The sequence below is a fragment of the Phialemonium atrogriseum genome (genome assembly GCF_030411735.1).
Source record: "Phialemonium atrogriseum strain 8032-3 unplaced genomic scaffold QBC33scaffold_2, whole genome shotgun sequence".
In the NCBI taxonomy this organism is placed as follows: Eukaryota; Fungi; Ascomycota; class Sordariomycetes; order Cephalothecales; family Cephalothecaceae; genus Phialemonium; species Phialemonium atrogriseum.
The window spans coordinates 2,064,486-2,085,191 of NW_026848139.1; the positions used below are offsets into that span (position 1 = coordinate 2,064,486).

Here is a 20,706-nt window from a genome sequence, read left to right on the forward strand (position 1 = left end):
CAGCATGTATCTGTGGCAAGGTAAATAAAGAGGGACGCAGTTGGGCAGCGCAGACGGACCAAAAGAGCCTGTCTCTTGAGCCAAAGGGTTAGAAATCGGGCCTGTTGACAATGAAATATCTTGACTCTGAGGTTTGTTGCAGCACTCCAGGGAACACAGACTGGCTATGCCTTGAGTTGATATCTGAGACATGGCCATCAGGCAGGATGAAGCCGGTAAAGGGCATTGGCTTTATGCAGGAGGGCCTTGGATATCAAGGAAGGCAGAGATTTCAGGTACATGTATATGAGCACTCATGGCCCTGCTTGATAGGCCAATGTGCTTGGGGTCTTGGTTTCCCAGTGAACACCTATCTCACCTTGTACCCACTCACTTTGTATTCCTTAGAGTTGTAAGGCGTGACGCGTGACGCGTAAGGTGTCCAGAGGAGGTTGAGAGGTAGTTCTTATTCACGTGTTTACGTAGGTACCACCACTCTCACCACAACCACACCTCAGATCACCGGGCATCCAACCCACACTCCGAAAATCCAACAACCCAACCTTTGGTGCCGGTATCACAATTCATCATCGGCACCATCTAGATCCCGCCTTCATCGAGGAATATTGTGCAACTTCATCAAAGCTTCCGTTCAAGGTGCAAAATACACTAGGTAAGTCGATGATCCGCTTCTCCTCTCCCTGAGGTTAGGGGTATTCCTTGCCGACCACACTTGCGACAGTTTCTCTCAGGAGGAGTCGCAGGTGGAAGTTCTTGACCATATATCTACAGCTTCCTGGCTTGGAAATATTCCACATCATTATCTTGACCCCTTCTCAAACCTGCCCTTAAAATCCCCCTTACCCCTTACGACGGGCTACATACTCTGCCCACTCAGTATGCTAACCCATAATCCGTCACAGACATGGCTCCGGTTATTCACCCAAAGGCGGAGCTCTTGACCGGTACCGCCATCCAGGAAGCTTCCAAGTCCATCCGCGCCGATCTACGGGCCCATATCTCTGCAGTTGAGACCGAGCTCAGCCGCGTGTCCTCGGCCATCCGCACCGCCGAGTACGCGGTACACGCCCGCAAAGACGAGCTGGCCGACATGTACAGGAAGGTCGAGGCCGCCTCCCGCATCGACAAGGCGCTGGGGACCCGCACCAAGATGGTGCCCTTCCAGCTCCTCTCGGCCGCTGCCGACAGTGCGTCGCTCGAGCGCAAGCGCGTCAACCAGGCAAAGTACAACCTCAGGGACCTCCAGGACCGCGTAATCCGCGCGCAGTGGTGGGCTGAGAGCATCCGACGCGACTTGCTGCAGCTGGAGCAAATCGCCGGGCAGGCTGGGCTGGATGAGTGCACTATCGACATGCTCTCGCATGAGGTTTCCCTGCAGCAGATTGTGAGTTTCCTGCTTTTTTCTCGTACTCCCAATTGGTCGATACAGAGCTAACCTTTTCGCCCTTTAGCAAGCCGATATGGTCATGGGCGCTGCCGCTTCCACCACGATGGACATTCGCAAGTTCGAGTTTTAGATTCTACGTCGGTATGGGACTTGGGATTGACAGTCGGTACGGGTTTGGATGATGTGGAGGATTCTTTACGGTCGTACAACTCAACACAACTGGTCCATGTCCATTCAGGCACTTCTGTTCTGCCTCATGGAGACTGCTGGAGTAGCTAGACGAGAACCATGAACAATTATCAACCCTTCGTCCTGTATTATCAGGAGGTGACACTGGGAATATTCTTTCTGCCGTAAGCTCTGCTGGGGAGCAAATCGCCTTCGTAATTTTTCTGTTCCACGAGAAATCATGATGTAAGGGGTCAACGTCGTGGACCTAGGCGCCACCGCCTTGTCTTCCTCGTTTCCCCTTCCATTTAATTCACTTTCGTTTCTTTGTTTGCTAGTATCCCGTCTGCCTACCGTCACCTCCCTTCTTTTTACTACCTTACTCTTGCCCTTACCACCGTTACTGGGAGAACACACAAACTTGACGACAGTCGGAAAATCTCAGTTCGTCACGGGAAAAAGCTCTCTTCCAACGAAACCATCATTTCCTTTGCCCTTACATCACCTTTTTAACGCATTACACTCTCCCACCACTCGCAAGCTCTCCCACCACTCGCAAGCTCTCCCACCACTCGCAAGCTCTCCCACCACTCGCAAGCTCTCCCACCACTCGCCATCTCACCATGGCCAGCCAGCAGGTCCTCCTCGTGGCCCTGATCGAGCGGATCTCCGATTTGGAGAAACGGACCTCCGAGGCCGAGAACCGGGCCACCGCGGCCGAGAACCGGGCCCTCGAGGCCGGGGAGCGAGTCTCCCGCCTGGAGCGCTGCCTCAAGGCGATGGAGGACGAGACATTGCAGATGAGGGGGAGCACCCTGGCACTGCACCGCAAGATCCGGTCCGTCTCGCTGGGTGTTACCAATAATTTTCGGGCGGTCGAGGTTCTCGCTGTGCGCCTGGGCAACGAGCAGAAGTCGGTGAGGGACAGCAACGTAGCCCAAAACAAGCGACTCAATAACGTGAGACGGGCCATGGCAGCCGGAAATTGGGGGTTTTACAGGCGGGCGGACGAGTTGGAGGAGAGGTTGGATCTGGTGGATGGCCAGATCAAGGCACTCAGCAGGCTCCTTCTCGAGGAGAAGGAGAACGCGAAGAAAGGGGAGATGAGCCGCAATAAGATCATGACATCCTGTGTCTGATCTCAAAGGGCATTGTTAATTGAGCGTTTTAACTGATGAAAAATAAATCTGTCAGAGCCCAAATGCCTTCCAACTTTCCGTGTCGGACACCACAAAAACACCACCCATGTTGCGTGCCTATGTAATCCAACGTCAAGGGTAGCATTTGTATTCGCCAACGCCATCCTCAACCGAGCCATCGGATATTCCCAGTTTACTTAAGTCATATATCACTCGTAAGAAGCGTCTCCAAATTTCTTAGGCATCTAGATACGGAACAAGCCCTCCCGAGGCAGCCTTGGGTGTCGATATTGAGCCTCAATCTCGCACCACCAGACCTCATAACCGCCTACCTAATCATTGGACCACCTTGACATTACCACTAATTCGAAATACCGACCACCCTCTTTCCCATATCGTGGCCTCTCAGCCACGAAAGAATCTCTCACCCAGGTATCTTGTGGCCTACCAGGATCTGGGCCCAGAATACAACGAGTGGTTGACAACGGAACGGATACCACCAGGCCCAACATCTCGACGAGGCTGTCAGCTATCAGTGCCAACTCCCACCGGAATTGGATAGTGGCAACGACGTCTAGACCCCAATCGATATAAACCGCCTCGCCTGCAGCATAGCATCGAAGGACGGATCCTAGCCTGACTTCTTGGCCTGAGGACCAGTCGCCTGGGCAGATGTGGAGGAAGAGTCATGCATCTTTCTCGTGGCAATGCCTACCTTGAGGACAAAGCCAACCACGGAGAGGTACCAGGGCCGTATTCACTTCCATCACCACCAGCAACCGGCATTCCATATTCACCTTTTCCGTCATTGTGGGTAGGTACGTACCTTAGGTACCTGCCTATTGTTTGCTGATTCCATTCACTCTTCGATCCTAGGTACGTACTTTCGGCCGTCCTACCTACCTATATAAGGCACCTCTCTCTTCCCTCCGTCCAACCTTTTTTTACTTTCCACAACCACCCAACTCTCGGAAAAGGTAAGAATCGCCATCTACCCAGCACCATCTCCTCCCAGCTCTCCTATCTCCTCTCCTCTCCATCATCACCACTTGCACTTGTTTTTCTTCTTCTCCGCACATATCGGCCTACAGGTAAGGACAGGTAAGTATATGCCACACGCCGCGCGAGGTATTGAGCAATCCCGCCCAGCCCATCTTCGTCCAGCTCATCTTCCCACGGCACTTATTTTCCTACCTACCACCCACCCCAACTACTTGCCTCGTTGCCCATTTTCCCTTCGCGCAGTGTGTGCGGACTCGAATTTCCACCAAGTCCCCGTCCTCTGCCACCACCGCGGCTTGCTCCATCACCCTCCCTCCCAGCCTCATACCCTCAAATTCACACAAGGTAAAATGACATCGCCGGCCTGGGTGAAAAGTCAGGGCGATTCTTTTTCCGGAGCCGGTTATCTTCCAGCTCACTTTACTCACTGATGAGATCTTTTCCCCATGCACTGTACCCTTCCTTTCACGCGTCCATTCACCTCACGCGGCGCTCACCACCCATCGAGCAAACTTTTCTGACTGCCCAGGCTCTGGACAGAATTCCATCAACTTTGATCTCGTACAAGTACGAACATGCCGAAGAAAAGGGCTGAGTGGGATACCAATGGCATCTACCCTGAGATTATGGAGGTAAGCACCCACTGCCCACTGGTGACATTCTTTTCGCCTGCTGACAGCATCACTCCTAGGGCATTAGCCTCACCGACGACACCATTCCCTCTGCTACAGTAAGTCCAGGATTTCATCCTCTACCCCCAGCCTCGATTTACATTTTCTCTCCACTATTCCGAAGAAAGCAAACTTCCCCTAGGATCTGCGGCCAGTCTCAAGTTGGATGGGGCTGGTTAGACCCGCTGGTGGGCTGGCACGATGCATTTCACTCTTCGCAAGCACTCGTCGCCGGTCCAGTAAAAGCAGTCGGGGTTCCAAATAGGGAGTCTTGCGTCCGTGGTCGCCGAGGTAGCTATCCCTGCCGCACGACCAGTCCTAACGGCCTCGGGGCGAGGGTCTACCCCCGCCATCATCCATCTGGACGAGGTACGCGGACGAGCGGATCACATCTTTTGTTCAGGAGGACAGCCTCGCCATAACGTATCACCTTTCCACGGGTATACAACGGTCTGAAGGACTGCATTATGCTTGGGGTACGGTGTCTCTGGACACCGTGCCTCTATGCGCGGTCCATGCGGGGGATGCCAGCGCTTAAGGGGGTACTGATCCTGGGGCACAAGCGTGTCACTGTTCCATAAGTTATTGAACAAAATTTGCGGAAGTTGTGAGATCTTCCTCTGGAAGTGACGTGGAATATCGGGTGCGGACTTACCAGCGAGACATTGTTTCTGCTGACTGGGTGGTAGATGGCAGACAGCACTCAGCGGGCCGAGCTCACGAGGGAAGTCGAGCGGATGAAGGACAGTCTTTTCCACACCGTTCTGGAAATGCACAACCAACTCATCGAGCTGAGGCGCAGCTTCGCCAAGGTCCAAAATCGGCTCGTCGAATCCGAAGAAAAGAGGGACAAGGCCGAGACCGAGCTCCAGTCCATGAAGGAGGTACTTGAGGCTCAGCGCAAGGCCGCCCAAAATCAAGACCAACGTGTCAGCGAGGTCAGTGACTCCTCCCAACTCCATCAAGACGCATTGTTAACTTGTCTATTTTCTTTTGAACAGCTTGAGCGTTCGTTCGAAGCCATGAGGATGGAGTTGAGCAAGCAATCATGAATCGACCCACGCCATCTCTGCCTCCAGACCACGATCGCCGACTCCCATGCTATCTGAACACTGCAGGATGAAGGTTATCTCCCCAAAAAATATGCTTCTGGGGAATGCCCTCCGCGAGTGTATATAACACTGTGGTTATGCGCGACGAATCTCGACGCCACCCATTTTCCTTGTCGGCGAGAATCCCAAGCGACCGCTACTTCAACCCGAGTCGGGTGAGCCTTGTGTGTCCGCAACACATATTGTTTGGCTCGTTTTCAATGTTACTATTTTTTTTACCACACACAGAGATAAGTCATGTCGCACGCAAGATGGACTAGAATAGCTATCGCAGCCAGTCGAGTCCGTTCCAGCCTATGCCACCGCAGACATGAAACTGATTTGCATGTTCTGCATGCCTTCTTCGACAATGCATAGCATGAGATGGGGTAACGAAGACCGCTACATAATTACACATGAAGTACTTCGCTCCTTTTTTTCCAGCATGGTCGGACGCTCTTTGGCCATCCTTTTTTTTTTATACCCTAATTACCAGCAGTTGATGGAGCGACAGGGATCTCAGGATCAACAGTGAACGAAAAGTCAAGCTCTCCCACAAGTTCCCTCACCAACCTGCCCGAACAAACGCATGTCAATACAAGAACTGAGTGCAGCACTGCGGGAAGGGCTGCCAGCGGTATACAAGAACATGCAGTAACAATGAACGCATCAGGTTCTTCACTTACTGCGTCAGCCGATTCGCATCGCGAATGATATACCAATTAACGCTGTGGATCAGTGCCGCGCTCGCAAACCCTTCTTCCGCAGGTACACCCCTGCTCAGGAATTCACTCAGGTCCGGTATTTTCAACTCCCTCAGCTTCGGCGGCAGTGGATGCGCCCGACTCAGAGCAGAATGCAATATGATCATTCTCGTCGTGACACCTTCGGGGGTAAGATGAGTCTGGACCGTGCCAGTCCCGTCGTGGACCCACCAAGAAGACGTGGCAGGGGATCGTTTGAGTGCCCGGGACACATAGCTCGTAAGAGTCATGTAGCTGCTGAGGCGCTCGAGGATGGAGAGGATCTCGCGGTAGGTTTGTTTGGGAAAGCGGCCGCCGAGAGTGACTTCCCAGTCGAGGAACTGGAAGTATGTCTTGGCGCTGGTGGTTAGGGTTTGGTATTTGCGGAAAATGCGACGGCGCGCGGTTTGGAGGTGGGCGCCGTGGCTGGTCTTGTCACTGAGGTCGCCAAAGGTGCCGTGAAGACGGGTGAGGAGTGTTTGTTGGATGCACATGTAGTAGTTGGCTAGCATGTACATGGATCTGGCTACGTCTTCGCGGAGTTCGGAATGTTCGGAGAGGGGGTAGGGGAAGAGTGTCCAGAAGTAGCCGGTGACGACGCCGAGGGTGACGACAGCAAGTCGATAGGGGAAGATTACGTATGGCGGGTAAACCGCTTGTCCGGCTTTCGAGACGGCTTCAATACCCAGCTGGCGGATCTGAAGTGCATCTGCTATCATGACGATCGCGGACACGAGAGCAACGAACCATATACTGAAGAATTTAGGAAATTTGACGACTACACAATGTAGGTCATTAGTTTTGAGAATACCTAACCTGCCATCGGGGCGCAGATAACGGAAGGTGCAAGCTTACATAGATAGCCAATGACAACGAACCACAACCAGAGGAAGACCAAAATACCAGGGGTCTTTTTGTCGGCAATATACCAGATGATGTAGCTCGTTATCATGGAGGCCATTGTACCAAGTACGCGGCCCAGTAAAAGGAAAGTCGACGACCCGGCAGTGCGGCCCATGGAAAGCAAGATGGCAAACAATGCCCAGAGAAATCGTTCTCTGAAATAAAAGTTCTGCGAATCTCGAAGGAACCCAATAATGGCTATGGTCATGATGGCACAGGCACCTCGGAGTCCGTATGCGGCATGATCGGTGCGAAAGACGGAGCTGATCTTGCGAATGTTGTCTCCAATAGTCTCCATGAAGTTGGCAGGTGGGAGATGGTCAGGATTCTTTCGGTGGTAGAATGCGGATCCAAGTTCGATGTTTGTTTGAGAGTCCATATTCTGGCTGACACTGTCTTGTCGGATGCGTCGTAGACGAACAAATACTTTGAGCAAGTTGTCGAGGGAACTTGATCGTGGAATGAGCAGGCGCTTCGGACGTGCATAGCATTCCTCGATGAAAAGGAGGAGCTTGAGGAGTCCGTCTCCTAAGCACGACATGAGGGTTTGGGACTGTGACAGTCAGTTGTCGATGGCGCAGGCGGCACACGTGGTGTCCTACCACTTACATGGAGCAATAGAAAATAGCGTAGCGTGTCAGTATGCGTCTCAGCCGTGAGTTGATCCAGGTCTGCAACTTGCGGTCTGTGTCGGATGTAATGGTCGAGCAGCTTTTCTTCACCCGTGCCATCCTTCTCTTGGCCTAGAACACAACAACTATCGAAGACGTCTCGATATGACTCGAGAAAACTCGCTTCTCCTGGACGCATAGAAAACGCCTGGTTCTCCTCGTCTATATTTCTCGCGTGAACTCTGCCAAAGAGAGATCGGCCCTTTGTCAACTTCAATCGAAGTTTGGCGTGCTCCACTCCTTCAATCATTGCCGCGGATATTCTAAGTGAATGCTGGCGCATTTTTGCCTCGAGACGATGCCAGTCTTCTTCATCTTTCAAATTATTGACATCCTCATCATGACCGTCCATCCCATCGGCGTCGTTAGAAGGATAGTGTCCATCGATTGCCTGCTGCAGCATGTCTGCCGCCGAGCTTAGGCCAGATGCCGGTGGGATAAGGTCAACCAATAATGAGGCAATATGCTCGAGCTGTGAGCGATCGAGGCGACCCCAAGATACCTCACTCCCCGCATACTCGACATCGTCAGGAGCCTTGGCGACGCTATTGATAAAATGTTGCAGAGCACCCTGAAGTTGACTGACAGACGAGCCTTGTCCGTCTTCTCCTTCGGTAGAGATCTTCCTTAATCTTAGATCGTCTATGCATCTCCTCTGAGCCCGCATAACAGCCACCAATCCGTCAAGACACGCTTTCATATCGCTCTTGAAGACCCCTCTGCAGCTTTGTGGAAATATTATGAGGCCATTGACAAATCCGACAGCCTGCCCCGCCAGAAAGGACTCCAAGACATTGCTAGTCTCCTCAAGGACTTCTGGCATACCGGGAGCTTGAGCAACACTGGGGAGTGTCGCGACTGCAAAGATGCCAGCCAAGGTGCATTGTAGGCCCCAAGTAGGAAATGCTGACTTCAGCGTGAACGCACACCATATCCCAAATATTAAGAAAATGGCGACGACGGCTTCTGCAGATGAATTATAGGCTTTCAGCTCCTCAAGGTCGTGTACGGTGTGTTTTCTAGCTTGTAGACCAGACCAGCCCGCGAGTAGGACCCAGCAGTATGACAGGGCGAATGTAAAGGCGAGTTGGACATTGTGCTCAATCAGCTTTGCCCGGGGAAGACCTGACAGAGCACAAGTGGATATGATCGGAGCTAAATAGGCATTGGTCTTGAAGTGGTTGATCCATGTATTTGATTGAATGGCGCATACAAGGACAGCTGGTGGTATCGACGTTTTGATAGCCATTGTCGCAGTGTGCCGATCCAAAACCAGCTGGGCGAAGACCGACTTGAGTTGTAGCCGCCTCGTAGTAGCTTGAAAGACATTATCCAGGGGTCTAGGTAAGGCTCTAGATCTTGATGGCGGTGTTGCGTCCGGGGGAGGTCGATTCCAGTTGCCCGGGCGCATTGTTGGTGTCTCAACTGCCATGATTGCATTTGGCCTCGAATAAACGAGAGAGCCTGAGAATGCGAACGCAGACCTCGCGAAATGGCGGATAGTGTTGACGTGGCTGTGATGTAGAAGTGATGTCACCGTATAAGTGGTGCAAATTTAATTAGAAACAGCAATTTGGTACAAGGCGCAGTGGGACAGTCATCATTGACCGAATTCACGTAGACTCAGGTTTCCCTCCATGGAAAATTATCACGACGCATTCACCTCCATTTATCTCTACTAGACTTGCGAGTAGCTAAGGCATCGAAAGCACCTGGAGTACATGGAGACAGAGTCAATTGACCCAAAGAGTCCAGAGCCAGCTAGGTCGGGTATCATGATGCAATTGCGCATCGAACATTGCCATCGGCCAATGCTAAACCCAAGAGCCGCCCAATCACCGCTCAACACTTTACTGCTGAACGTCCTTAAGATCCGTTTTTTGGCACTTTGAATGGCAATGGTCCATTCTCTCGCACGGCACGCAATTGCTCAAATGCGTATGCCACCTGGAGCAAAACCCCGTCGGAGAAGGCTTTGGAGATGAAGGTCAGTGAACACCTAGACAACCGAGTCAGTATCGCGTTTCGGGACATGAATGGTAGAGGGGTTAAACGAACAGCATCCCAGGCGCCACTCTGACCAGATTTGGCTTGCAGTGGTCAAGTTCGATGGGTATATCCTCGGGGTAGAACCCCAAGGGGACGCCGAGCACTGGGAATCCCATCTTTGCAGCAAGGTCGTTTCCAATACCCAAAGAGGATGGCACGATGAGAAAATCAAGCTTGTACTTGTCGATCGCCCCGAGGATGCCTCCTTCGCCTCCGTAGAAACGCTCTTGTTCCACCATGGTCTTGTACTTATCGCTATTCACGTCGATTCCTTCGGCTTGGGTCCACAAGAATTTCCCGATGTCTCTTTCCGGATATTCCTCGGCAGGAGAGGCTTTTGTGAACTCGATGATATCTTCCGCAGAGGAAATATTGTTTGGATTCGTCTCCAGTGTCTGGAGATACTGAACAATGTCCCTCCTGAGCTCCGATGAGCGTACGATGCCCTTGTCTTGCTGGTTGAGCTTCTTGAAGCCGTCGGCTTCAGAGAAATTGGCATTGTCAACCACTTTGGCTCCGGCAGAGCTCAGCGTCTTCAAGGCTGACTTAAAGGACACCATGATCGGCGACGTCGGATCGGCAGTGAAAGTGTTCCGCGGGACTCCGATTGTAATGCCGCTCAGGTCGGTCCCTTTGCAGAACGACGTGAAATCGGGAATCCGTTTGAATGGGATGTTCCAGGTTTACTCGTCCCGATCACTGCGTCCAGCCATGCCATTGAGCATGTATGCGGCGTCCTTGACGGTTCTTGTGAGCGGGCCGAGGACATCCTGCCGACCCGAAATGGGAATGGCACCATCGTTTCCGATGAGGCCACGAGTAGGTTTCAGTCCTACGACGCTGTTGAGCTCGGCTGGTTCCAAGATGCTGCCAAACGTCTTGTGGCAATGTTAGCATCCTCCAGAACACCTGAGGAGTTGAGTCTTCACCTCTGTGCCGATGGCAGCAGTGGACAATCCAAGAGCTGTGGCGACCGCAGAACCAGCACTACTCCCCTCGGGTGTAGAGCCAGGGTAGTAGGTGCCCATTGTTTGGCCGCCTCTAGGGCTCCATCCGAAACTGACATTCAGGCCTCTGAAGTTGGCCCACTCAGACATATTCGTCTTTCCCAGAATAAAGACGCCAGCGTCCCGGAGTTTGGAGATCACCGAAGCCTCGGTCGCCGGCTTGGCTCCAAGGAGCGCATACGAATTGGCAGATACATCCAGTTTGTCCTTCGTTGCAATATTGTCTTTGACGAGAATTGGAATGCCGTGAGAGGACTGCCATTTGAGTTAGTGAATGAGACGAGGAGAAAAGGCATGCTAAGCATTCACCTCCGGATTCCAGAACGGACTCGCTCCTCATCTAGCTGCCGCGCGGCTGAGAGAACATCGGGATTGACTTGCAACACTGCGTTGAAGTCGGAAACCTCGTTGATTCTGGCAAGATACGCCTTGGCAAGATCAACGGACGTGAAATGACCGGACTGGAGACCTTCGGCAGCCTCCTCGATTGTGAGACGCAGAAGGGAGGGAACCTCGGAGGAGCCTAATTTGGCGCGTCAGCAGGGTGAGCATGCCTGCGAGTAAGTCGACGAAGAAACTGATCGTAGAATCGAGAAGCAAGTCATAAACGGTAGTGGTGTGTGCTATGTATGTAATTACCTATGTACATGCCTTCCGTAGTGGCATGCCCTATCTCTCATGCCCCACCTTTGCCCGGTCACTTCTCACCCTGCCAACGCCTAACCCTCTGTTTGCTGAAGTCCAGCAGATTTTAGGCCATCTCCTGTCAGTCACGTAGGTTGGCTAAAGATTCTGGTGGGCGCTGTATACACGAGCCAGCCAAGTCCTCTCAAAATGGAGGTATTAGAAATGTGAGACCTCCATCACATGCTGCCTTGCTTGGGTACTTACGAGCCGTGCAATGGCGAGCTGCTGCTGTCGGAGCAATGGAGATCCGCCGTTAGCACTTGCCGCGGGTAGCTAGAACGAGATGATCTCTAATAGGTTCTGGATTACGACTCTTGGGACGATATGCAGGACCAGATCGCGAAGGCCCGCAGCGACAAGCTAACCCACAGAGAATTCGCAATGCTCGCGCCAGGATGGATGAAATTGAAGACTTTCACCGACTTGTGGATTCCGAAAGTTGGCCCAAGGGTAGACAGGTCAGCGATCTTGTTGTTCACCAGACTCATCATCAAGGTATGTAACCGATTGCCATGCCTCCTCTCCAGCAGATGAGCTAAAGATTGACATGGTCAGCTTCTTCAAGAAGAAAAGGCTGCCATTCCGCATGTCCTTCGAATGCTCTGTGAAGTGTGCCATAAAGTCGGGATTCTAAATAGCTACTTCGCTGAGGCCGAAACATTCACGTTGGAGCTGAAAGAATCCTTGTGTTGAGTCTGCTATCTCCGTTCTGTTTTTATTCTCTCACGTTGTTAAGTTCCTACGCAATGACATGCTAGTGGCGGCATACTCAAGCACTAGTAAGTGGTACACTACTCGCTTTGCGTTGGGGACTCCCTCTGATTTTCCTATTTCTAGGGCAGTCTCATGGCCTCGAGTGGCGTCCGTTGGAAGACCAGTTCTCGTCTACCACCCGACAAATGGATGAGATGATGACTCGCTCGGAGAAGCTCTCAAAACTGGCTGGGCGATCTGGCCGTTCGGACGATGGCGCTGGCAAACAAAAAGAACTACTCGCTCTACCAGGTCTTTCGAAGCAGCTGGCGCATATCTCATTTGCAGATGAACAAGCCAAATTGCCCTGCGTGGTTCTTCCATCTATCAGAACATCTCGCTTTTTCAATCGCAACCACTTCAACAAGATTGATGCTGGGTCATCGTTCCGATCACTGGCGCTCCACAGCCTCGGTAGAGTCGGCAAGAGCACCGTGGCTTTGAGATATGCTGAAAATAAGCTTCAACGGGATGAGCTTGACGCGCTCTTCTGGGTATACACCGAGAAGCTTGTCTCGATCAGGCAGAGCTTTACAGACGTTGCTCTGCGTCTGAAGCTACCGGATGCGCGGCCAGGAGACCAGGACGAGAATTGTGCTGTCGTTTTGAATTGGCTTCAACACACGCGTAAGGCCGAAATTTCCAGATTCTTTTTTGCCTCCAGGACTGATTGCTCCAACAGAATGCCGCTGGCTGATCGTATACGACAATGCCGAAGACCCAGATTTGATCCGCCACTATTGGCCTCTTGCCAACCGTTGTCAAGCTCTCATCACCCGCAATCCTGCATTCTCGTTTGAATTAGCGGACGGCGGTATGGATATCACCAACTGGGACAATGACACTGGGCTGAGATTTCTTCTCTACCTCCTTTCAACGGACATCAGCACAGACCTTGAAGAGGACGAGGTCACCTCGGCACACCAGCTGTCTGAGGTGCTGCGTGGCCATGCTTTAGCCATCTCCACCACGGCTGGATTGATGCACAGACGGGCGTTGTCCATTACCGAATTCATGAAATTCTACAACCAGCATCGGAGTGAGGTCCTTGGAATTTCTGGAAACCGGTCCATTAACGCTCTCTGGGAGATTTCTTTCAAGTCTCTCGATCCTCAGACTCATGCTATCCTGGGGGTCATGTCATTCATCGAACCTGATAGCATTCCGCAGACACTCTTCGAAACAGACTCGCCCGCATCTCTGCCCGCATCGCTCAGCTTCTGCTCGGATCCATTTCGGTGAGTTTCCAAGTTCGTACAGAGTCCCGGACGTATATTTAACAGCATCTCCCCCCCCCCCCCCAAAAAAAAAAAAAAACAGTTTCTCGGAAGCGATGGAGAGTCTGCTTACCCTTGCTCTTATCAAGAGGGACAAGATATCAAGAACATTCTCTCTCCCACCGGCTTATTCAGACATCCTTCAAGAACTTTCATGACTCCTGAGCAGAGACAGCAAGCCTTCAACGACGCAACCATTCTAGTATCCAAGGCTTTTCCTCGTCGCGACTCAAATGTGGTGCAACTGTATCTCATGTGGGATCGTTGTGCCATGTACTTGCAATATTTGATCAGCCTGAAAGACTGCTTCCGCGAGGAGAAGGAGTCCAACCCAAACTTCGCTGCGTTGCAAACCTACTGCGACCTTAACAACGCATATCAGAGGTAGGTATGCCGCTTGTTCGAAGCCTACATCTGAAGGGGATGTGCTGAGATGTAGCAGGTATCTGTTGGAACTCAACTCCTACGAGGAACTGGCGGATCTCATCGAGATCAACACAATGGCTCTGAGCACATTGCCTGAACAACAGCAGACCATCGGCCTTCAAGGCTCTTTGACCTCCCACAGGGGGCCAGTTGCTCATCCGCCTCGGTTTGGGGAAATGTTAGTCCGAGTTGAGGTGTAAGTCTCCCTCACCGCTTAGGTTCGTACGCGGCCGAGGGTCACCGAGGCTCCCATTAGAGCGTAGCCCGTTACAGAACTGGTAAAGAGTCGTCTAATCAGACTGAAAAGAATACTTTAGAAAGGATAGAATGTATGTATGAAGAAGAGTGGTCAATTGAACTATCTTGCCAATGGGCTAAGCCTACATGTTGATCTTGGACATCTTGTTAATCTTATTGTTCTTGTTGATAATCTTGAACAAGTTAAGTCCCCTGATTCGAAGCGACGTAAGCAGGCAAGCGAGGGTGGGTGGTGACGGAGTGGGGCGAGACGAACGAGGGAGAGAGTGTGTGTGGTGTGTTGGTTGGCAGCACGCAAAACGAGACACGGAAACGGGAGAGGGCAGGGAGGCCAGCAGGCCCAGGACAGGGAAGATGCGCATGGCCGGGCAGGTCCCCTCCGCCCATCGCTCCCGCTAGGGCGAATGAGGCAGGTCCAGGCCAATCTCGCTCTTGCAATCGACAAATCAACTTTTTTCTTCTCGATGAAACCAGAAAGTGAAGTACCACTGTCTATTTATATTCACTTCCTGGCAATAGCCTAGGAGCCTGGGCTCTTTAGTAACAGTGTTTTTTGTACCTATTTTGGCAGTAGATTTGCCGGGCTTATAACCTGATGAAACCAAAAAGTGAAGTACTACTGTTACTTTATTAAGCCTTATATTCACCACTTCTCAAGGCGAGGCACGCACGCTCGTCTTTCAGTAGTACCCCAAAAGTTCCACTGTTTGGTCCGTTGGTCCTCAAGCATGTAGGTCGAACAACCAACAACAACGCCAGAGACGATTCGGAATCGTCCCACTAATGTGACTGGTAGAAGGAAACCATGAATCACGGGGATCGTTGCGCTGTTCCGTACGAGACGCAGCCACTCTGACCAACATGCAGTTGCTTTAGAGTCTTGTTCCTACACAGCCCTTGGGTCGAGAAACTGCCTGCGTAGATTGTCTAACGATTGCTAGCACACCTGGACCACAACTGTGTAACCATGATGTGTTGTGAGCATCGTGAGCATCGTGAGCATCAAGCCTGCTTCTCGGCGGTCAGGTCGACCTGGCGAGGTCTCTGTGGGATGCTGCCTTGCCCTCGACCACAGATAGACTTGAGCTTGGAGAGGGGGTTGGCGTCCTTGGACTCCCCGGTCTTGTACCAGGCCTTCCAGGGTTGCTTGAGGGACGAGTTTGGCTCCATGCTGTTATTGTTGGTCTCGAAGTGACTTGAGTGGTCTAGATGCCTGTTCCTGAGATGCCTCATTTTATGCCGGTGGATCTAATTTCAAAGATCATTGCCTTCTTGACTTTCTCCTTGCTTCGCCACCTCTGCTTAGGCATTCCTCTCTTGGCATCATTTATGCGTGTCAAGACATCTAGGGTTGGGCGGCCTTTTCAACTTGTTTGACCGGCATTCCTTGCTCCCTCCATCGCCATGTGAACTTGGATGGGTTTCTCGGATCCGTCTTTTGTAAGACCTCTCCGTTCGGCCCTCTCCATCACAGCATCGGCATGTACCAGCATCTTAGTCATTAACATGCGTGATGACACGGAATAAAAAATGGACGGTGCGTCCTTGAACGCATCTATCACAACCGTCGTTACTTCCCAGCGATTCGAAGCTATTGAAGGGAAGGTTGTCACTGATTAAAAAGCCATCTACAGTAGCATCTAAAGTAGTTTATCTAGCTGTTTTGTTCGGCCTAACCTAGCATGTACACTCTGTACCGCACACAAACTGTCCATTGGCAAACACACGATTCCCGTTCCTCAGCCTGTTTTGTGCAGGACGTTCCCAATTCAAGACCGCAATACCTTTCTCTCGCTCGTCGCGACGTATGTCATACATAACGACCCCTTTTACAATAGTGGGGTTCCCCCAGCCATCTGAGAATATCTTTTCCTTCGGGGGTGGTGTTGGAAAATCTGGCCAGTCAATATACTCGGGCGCTTCTGTATAAATAGCAATCTGCCTTCCCTTCCCGTCTCTTCTTCACCCACTCGTTTAATACCAAGCGGTATTCCGAAACAGAATGGTCAAGCTTAACATCCGGATGCTGCATCCACTCTTCTAGCCGTTCTACATCGGCTGGATTTTGTTGATCATAAGGAATATCCCGGAAATGGATGTCGCGGGTGATGATTTCGTAAAGGGTAAATATGACGCCTTTCACGTCATCTCGGTCCTCTGCGTGTCCAATGCCACCGATCCGGCCGCTATAGTTGAAGTCGAACAGCATAAGGCGTCTGTCTTAGGGTTGATAAGAAGATTCCGCGCAGCAACATCCTGGTGAACAATGCCGTACTTGAGATTCAAGTCGTCGATGACGCAAGTCAACTGCCGGAGCCACTCTAGCTTAAACAAACGTGACTTGTTCTCGCTTATCGTGCCGCCAGGGATGTAAAGGCTTGTAAAGCCGACGACATGGCCATATAGCTTGTCAAGCACAAGTCGGTCGAACGGTACAAGGTTTGGATGCGAGGGGAGGCGCATCCACAAGTTAATCTCATGCCACAGCTTGTGAAGGAACTGGAAGAGGAAGTAGTACTTAAAGACTGCTTTTCTTGTTTCTGTGGCGTTGGCGCATGGCGTATACGAAACAAGGTCGACATTTGGAGAAAGTCGATCCAGCTCGAGTAGATCCAAACGGAGCACAGTCTTGACATGGTCGGGTCGCAGAATCGCCTGTAGCGGAGGATAGTACACGCAGGTCGCTTCGTCATCTTCGGGGTTGGTAGAGACCGAGACTAATTCGCTATCCTGCGATAGATGGATGGCGTATACGTCAGGTCCAAGAGCATCGATATGCTTCTTGAGGTGTCCGATGGCCACATCTTCGCTCTCTTGTTCCTCGTCCATAGTGACAGCAATAATACGTCTATGATCCCAGTCAAGGATATACCATGTGCTTGGCCCTCCAGGCATAAGAGCGCCGCCGGGGGCGAAATACCTCCACTCCTCGTCGATTATGCCCCTTCCGTTGCTTGGAATACGGGAAGGTATAAAATGGGGGAGAGTTCGAATGGAAGTGACGCAGCAAGGAAGGGCTGCAATAGGCAACAACAGCAGCAAGAATGACGCTCGGGACGGCAAATGGCAGAGAGTGATGATAAAGCGGTCGGTTTGTTTGGGAAGCTAAGGTGGGGAAAGTGCTTTCCGTTGTGGATGGTGAACGTCCATTGACCAATCAGCATCAGCGTTGCTCAGCGAGTGGTACGTATGTCTTCGGTTCACATGAAAACCAACATTTCCCTCCATTCTGTCAATCTACCAACATCATCCTCTCGGCTCTCATCACTGAGGACATCAATCATGTCGTGCCCAGATTGTTACCAGGGCCATGCTCACCAGGGCACTCCCCGAGGCAAGGTCGTCACTCTACACGGCCTCGAAACCTACGTCACCGAGCCAAGGGATGGGCGTCAAGTGAAGGGCATCATCGTCGTTATCCCAGATGCATTCGGGTGGGAGTTTGTCAACAACAGGATCTTGGCCGACAACTACGCAGATAAGGGCGACTATCGTGTCTACCTGCCCGACTTTATGAACGGTCAGCTGCCGCCCAATCTCTTGTCCTGCTCTCTTATCATCACTGACTGACTGAATCGTCTCCCTAGGCCGGTACGCACCATTGTGGATGCTCGACAAAATGAAGACCATTACCAGTCCAGGGAACTACTTAGCCACGCTGTCAGTTGCCCCCCCTCCAAATCCCCCCTCACAGAATAACAAGCAACCCCATTCTCACCAACCCAACAGATACAACATCCCCTGGGTCCTCTACGCCATCCTCCCCTTCATGGCCTTCAACCGCCCGGGCCGCTCATACCCCACCGTGCGCGCCTTCTTCGCCGCCCTGCGCCAAAACGAGGCGTCCGCCCTCCCCGTCGGCGCGGCCGGCTTCTGCTGGGGAGGCAAGCACGCCGTCCTCCTGGCCGGCGACGACGCCGACGACTCTGGTCCTCCGGGGAAGCTGAAGCCGCTCGTCGACGCCGCCTTCACGGGCCACCCCAGCCTGCTGAGCATCCCGTCCGACGTCGAGCGCCTGCGCCGGCCCGTGGCATTTGCGCTTGGGGACGAGGATTCCGCTCTGCCGCTCGGGAAGGTGGAGGAGATTAGAAAGGTTGTGAAGGCGTTGCCTGAGGAGAGTAGGGGGGAGGTTGTTGTGTATCCTGGGTGCGGGCATGGGTTTTGTGTCAGGGCGGATCTGGGGAGGGAGGATGTTGTGAGGCAGGCGGGGGAGGCCGAGGATCAGTGCATGAGGTGGTTTGGGGAGAAGTTTGGGACGTACACGTCATAATTCGAGGGAATTAAGTTTGGAAATGCCTTATTGAATACCCTAGGTAGTTTTAGGTGGTAGAGGTGCTTGGATATGAGAGAGTTGGGAAACTGTTCGTCTTTCGGACTTGCTATTTCTGCCGAGAGCTGTCTGAACCTAGTGACTTGCAGCGGCTTCGCACACCCAATGCTTACCCGAGTAAGTGGGTGCTCGCAGTATTTACAAGAACTTATCAAGGGGGTGATGGTCTCTGGGCTGACATATCCATGAGCGGGGTGATGAGGAGTGACTCCTTCGCAAGGACTACTTCATCATGGGATACGGATACCACACGAGGGATAAAGACGGAAGTGAAATAAAGAAGCTTGCTACATCGAAATTTGTGCACTTTGGCAGGCCAAGTCGGAGATATCCTCTTCTGCCAAGCTCACCCCAAATTGCAGCAGGATCGACCACACAGCAATGCAGGCACATTCCCCACCCTCAAACCAATACCTGCCACCCTCCGGCATGATGGGCACTGGAGGCGGTCTTGACGACTGGTGCGATGTCACCACCGAGCTTGACGGCATACGGAGTGCACACAGCCCGGGCGAACCACTCTCTCGGATCTCCGCCGAGGAGAGCATGCGGGAGCGCATCATCCAGATCACTGCAGATGAGAAGGACCTGTTAGCATTCTACAACATCTCGCTGTCGAAAACCCGCCAAGCCGCTCTCCGTGGTTTCTACTCGGACGAACTGGCCGGCCTCGAGACCCTCTCCTTTGAGCAGTTCAGCCAAGAGGACAATGTCGACTACCTACTTCTGAAGAACTACCTCGGCAGGAACATTCGCCGGCTGGAGCTGGAGGCCCGCCGTTATGCCGGCATCTCTCCCTTTTTCCCCTTTGCGGAGGCCATTATCGCTCTCTGCGAAGCGCACCAGCAGGTCCTGATACCGGATCTCGAGCCTAAGGACGTGGCACAGAAACTGCACGACTCGACCAGACAAGTTCAAGCTGGGTGTTGGTCGAGAGAGCTAAGCTCCGACAGACCAGGATGTCGGCATTCCGTGCAGTATGCGCCATAAAGGAGCTCGGCAAGCATCTCGACGAGTTCTCCGGGTTCTTCAAGGGATATGATCCCCTCTTCGATTGGTGGGTCACCTCGCCTTTCGAAGAGTTCCAACAGGCCGCAAGCAAGCTCGCATCCGGCATCCAAACCAAACTACTCAGCGGCGACGGGGACGACGACGCCATCGGCAGGGAGGGCCACCTAGCCGAGCTAGAAGCCCAGCTGATCCCCTACACCCCCGAGAAGCTGCTCGCCATCGCTCGCCGAGAGTACGCCTGGTGCGAAACCGAAATGAAGAAAGCCTCCCGCGAACTCGGCTTCGACGACAACTGGCGCGCAGCCCTCGAGCACATCAAGACCCTCCACACCCCACCCGGGGCCCAAGCGTGCCTAGTCAAGCACCTCATCGACGAAAGCGCCTCACACGTCAAGCACGCCAGCCTGGTGACCGTCCCGCCGACCAGCGCACCAACCAGCCCCTTCTTCCTCGGCGGCCCGACAATCCACGTGGCCTACCCGACGTCCTCCACGGCCCACGCGGCCAAGACGTCCAGCATGCGGACACCCAACAACCGCGCCTTCGCCCGCGCGACCGCCCCTCCACGAGATGGTCCCGGGCCATCACTGCCTGCAGCAGCTGTTCGCCGGCGGCGCGGCACGCCACCGCACCGCCGGGCGCGCTCGGGACGGCCGTTCTACGTCCAGGGAGAGCTGGGCCCTGTACGTACCGGGAGGTGGGTGCTGTGGGGGCGGCGGGGCGACTTCTTCGTGTCGGCGGCGGACTGCGTCGGGACACTCGCTGTTCTGGCGCATGCACCGGTATGCGCGCGCGCGCGTCGGCTTTTAGCTGCGCTTCCACCTCGGCGAGATGGCGGCGCGGGAGTGCGTCGACCTGCTCGTGGATATGGTTGGGCACGAGCGCGCCACGGCCGAGGGGGGAGGTGCGGAGGTCGCTAGGCGGAGACTATGGCCCGCTGTATCAGGCTGCGTACTTGCTTGGGGCGCTGCAGCTGCGGCGCTGCGGTCTTAGGTGCTGCGGGGAGGGGTGTGCGGTGAGGAGGAGTTCCATGATCGGGTCTTGAGGGTCAATGGGCTGCTTATTGAGTTGCTGAGGGCTCTGCTGCTTGATAAGGATTTAGAGAGGGACTACAAGGCGCGGTGGAAGTTCGA

At 53.0% G+C, this 20,706-nt stretch overlaps 8 protein-coding genes across 8 annotated transcripts; 4 read left to right on the top strand and 4 right to left on the bottom strand.

Annotated features, from left to right (window-relative positions):
* Positions 1–1,883: 1,883 nt before the first annotated feature.
* Positions 1,884–2,725, top strand: QBC33DRAFT_172135 (uncharacterized protein; the record flags this gene model as incomplete). Its single annotated transcript, XM_060422340.1, has 1 exon — positions 1,884–2,725. A coding segment is annotated over one exon (537 nt), but the record flags the coding sequence as incomplete, so codon positions are not given.
* Positions 2,726–5,841: 3,116 nt separating this feature from the next.
* Positions 5,842–9,283, bottom strand: QBC33DRAFT_172138 (uncharacterized protein). The gene is made up of 4 exons (XM_060422341.1): positions 7,714–9,283; positions 7,057–7,657; positions 6,145–6,979; positions 5,842–6,031 (listed from the first exon to the last, which is right to left on the bottom strand). The coding sequence occupies exons 1-4, from the start codon at positions 9,205–9,207 to the stop codon at positions 5,944–5,946; spliced, it is 3,018 nt and encodes a 1,005-aa protein (XP_060288189.1). The 5' UTR covers positions 9,208–9,283; the 3' UTR covers positions 5,842–5,943.
* A 98-nt stretch (positions 9,284–9,381) lies between these two features.
* On the bottom strand, positions 9,382–12,136 carry QBC33DRAFT_566112 (amidase; the record flags this gene model as incomplete). Its single annotated transcript, XM_060430444.1, has 5 exons — positions 9,382–10,455; positions 10,525–10,702; positions 10,754–11,086; positions 11,161–11,354; positions 11,998–12,136. The coding sequence occupies 5 exons, from the start codon at positions 12,134–12,136 to the stop codon at positions 9,824–9,826; spliced, it is 1,476 nt and encodes a 491-aa protein (XP_060288190.1). The 3' UTR covers positions 9,382–9,823.
* Positions 12,137–12,484: 348 nt separating this feature from the next.
* QBC33DRAFT_616154 (uncharacterized protein) lies at positions 12,485–14,631 on the top strand (the record flags this gene model as incomplete). Its single annotated transcript, XM_060432659.1, has 8 exons — positions 12,485–12,523; positions 12,640–12,898; positions 12,954–13,509; positions 13,696–13,932; positions 13,991–14,170; positions 14,292–14,303; positions 14,421–14,439; positions 14,524–14,631. The coding sequence occupies 8 exons, from the start codon at positions 12,485–12,487 to the stop codon at positions 14,629–14,631; spliced, it is 1,410 nt and encodes a 469-aa protein (XP_060288191.1).
* Positions 14,632–15,234: 603 nt separating this feature from the next.
* QBC33DRAFT_555141 (uncharacterized protein) lies at positions 15,235–15,402 on the bottom strand (the record flags this gene model as incomplete). The annotated part of the gene is made up of 1 exon (XM_060429602.1): positions 15,235–15,402. The coding sequence occupies one exon, from the start codon at positions 15,400–15,402 to the stop codon at positions 15,235–15,237; it is 168 nt and encodes a 55-aa protein (XP_060288192.1).
* An 829-nt stretch (positions 15,403–16,231) lies between these two features.
* Positions 16,232–17,317, bottom strand: QBC33DRAFT_172233 (uncharacterized protein). Its single transcript, XM_060422342.1, has 2 exons — positions 17,153–17,317; positions 16,232–17,080 (listed from the first exon to the last, which is right to left on the bottom strand). Exon 2 carries the CDS (start codon positions 17,059–17,061, stop codon positions 16,372–16,374), a length of 690 nt encoding a protein of 229 aa, XP_060288193.1. The 5' UTR covers positions 17,062–17,080; positions 17,153–17,317; the 3' UTR covers positions 16,232–16,371.
* A 156-nt stretch (positions 17,318–17,473) lies between these two features.
* Positions 17,474–18,953, top strand: QBC33DRAFT_525337 (Alpha/Beta hydrolase protein). The gene is made up of 3 exons (XM_060426805.1): positions 17,474–17,752; positions 17,820–17,892; positions 17,962–18,953. Exons 1-3 carry the CDS (start codon positions 17,515–17,517, stop codon positions 18,500–18,502), a joined length of 852 nt encoding a protein of 283 aa, XP_060288194.1. The 5' UTR covers positions 17,474–17,514; the 3' UTR covers positions 18,503–18,953.
* Positions 18,679–20,566, top strand: QBC33DRAFT_592839 (x-pro dipeptidyl-peptidase; the record flags this gene model as incomplete). The annotated part of the gene is made up of 3 exons (XM_060431697.1): positions 18,679–19,441; positions 19,516–20,355; positions 20,384–20,566. The coding sequence occupies exons 1-3, from the start codon at positions 18,944–18,946 to the stop codon at positions 20,564–20,566; spliced, it is 1,521 nt and encodes a 506-aa protein (XP_060288195.1). The 5' UTR covers positions 18,679–18,943.
* Positions 20,567–20,706: the final 140 nt, after the last annotated feature.

Coding starts and splice junctions, on each gene's coding strand:
- QBC33DRAFT_172138 (XM_060422341.1), bottom strand. CDS start 9,207: ATGGCAGTTGAGACACCAACAATGCGCCCGGGCAACTGGAATCGACCT. Junction 6,980..7,056: donor CGTTGTCATTGGCTATCTAT/GTAAGCTTGCAC, acceptor TACATTGTGTAG/TCGTCAAATTTCCTAAATTC. Junction 6,032..6,144: donor GATGCGAATCGGCTGACGCA/GTAAGTGAAGAA, acceptor TTGTTCGGGCAG/GTTGGTGAGGGAACTTGTGG.
- QBC33DRAFT_172233 (XM_060422342.1), bottom strand. CDS start 17,061: ATGGACGAGGAACAAGAGAGCGAAGATGTGGCCATCGGACACCTCAAG.
- QBC33DRAFT_525337 (XM_060426805.1), top strand. CDS start 17,515: ATGTCGTGCCCAGATTGTTACCAGGGCCATGCTCACCAGGGCACTCCC. Junction 17,753..17,819: donor CCTGCCCGACTTTATGAACG/GTCAGCTGCCGC, acceptor TCGTCTCCCTAG/GCCGGTACGCACCATTGTGG. Junction 17,893..17,961: donor GGGAACTACTTAGCCACGCT/GTCAGTTGCCCC, acceptor CCAACCCAACAG/ATACAACATCCCCTGGGTCC.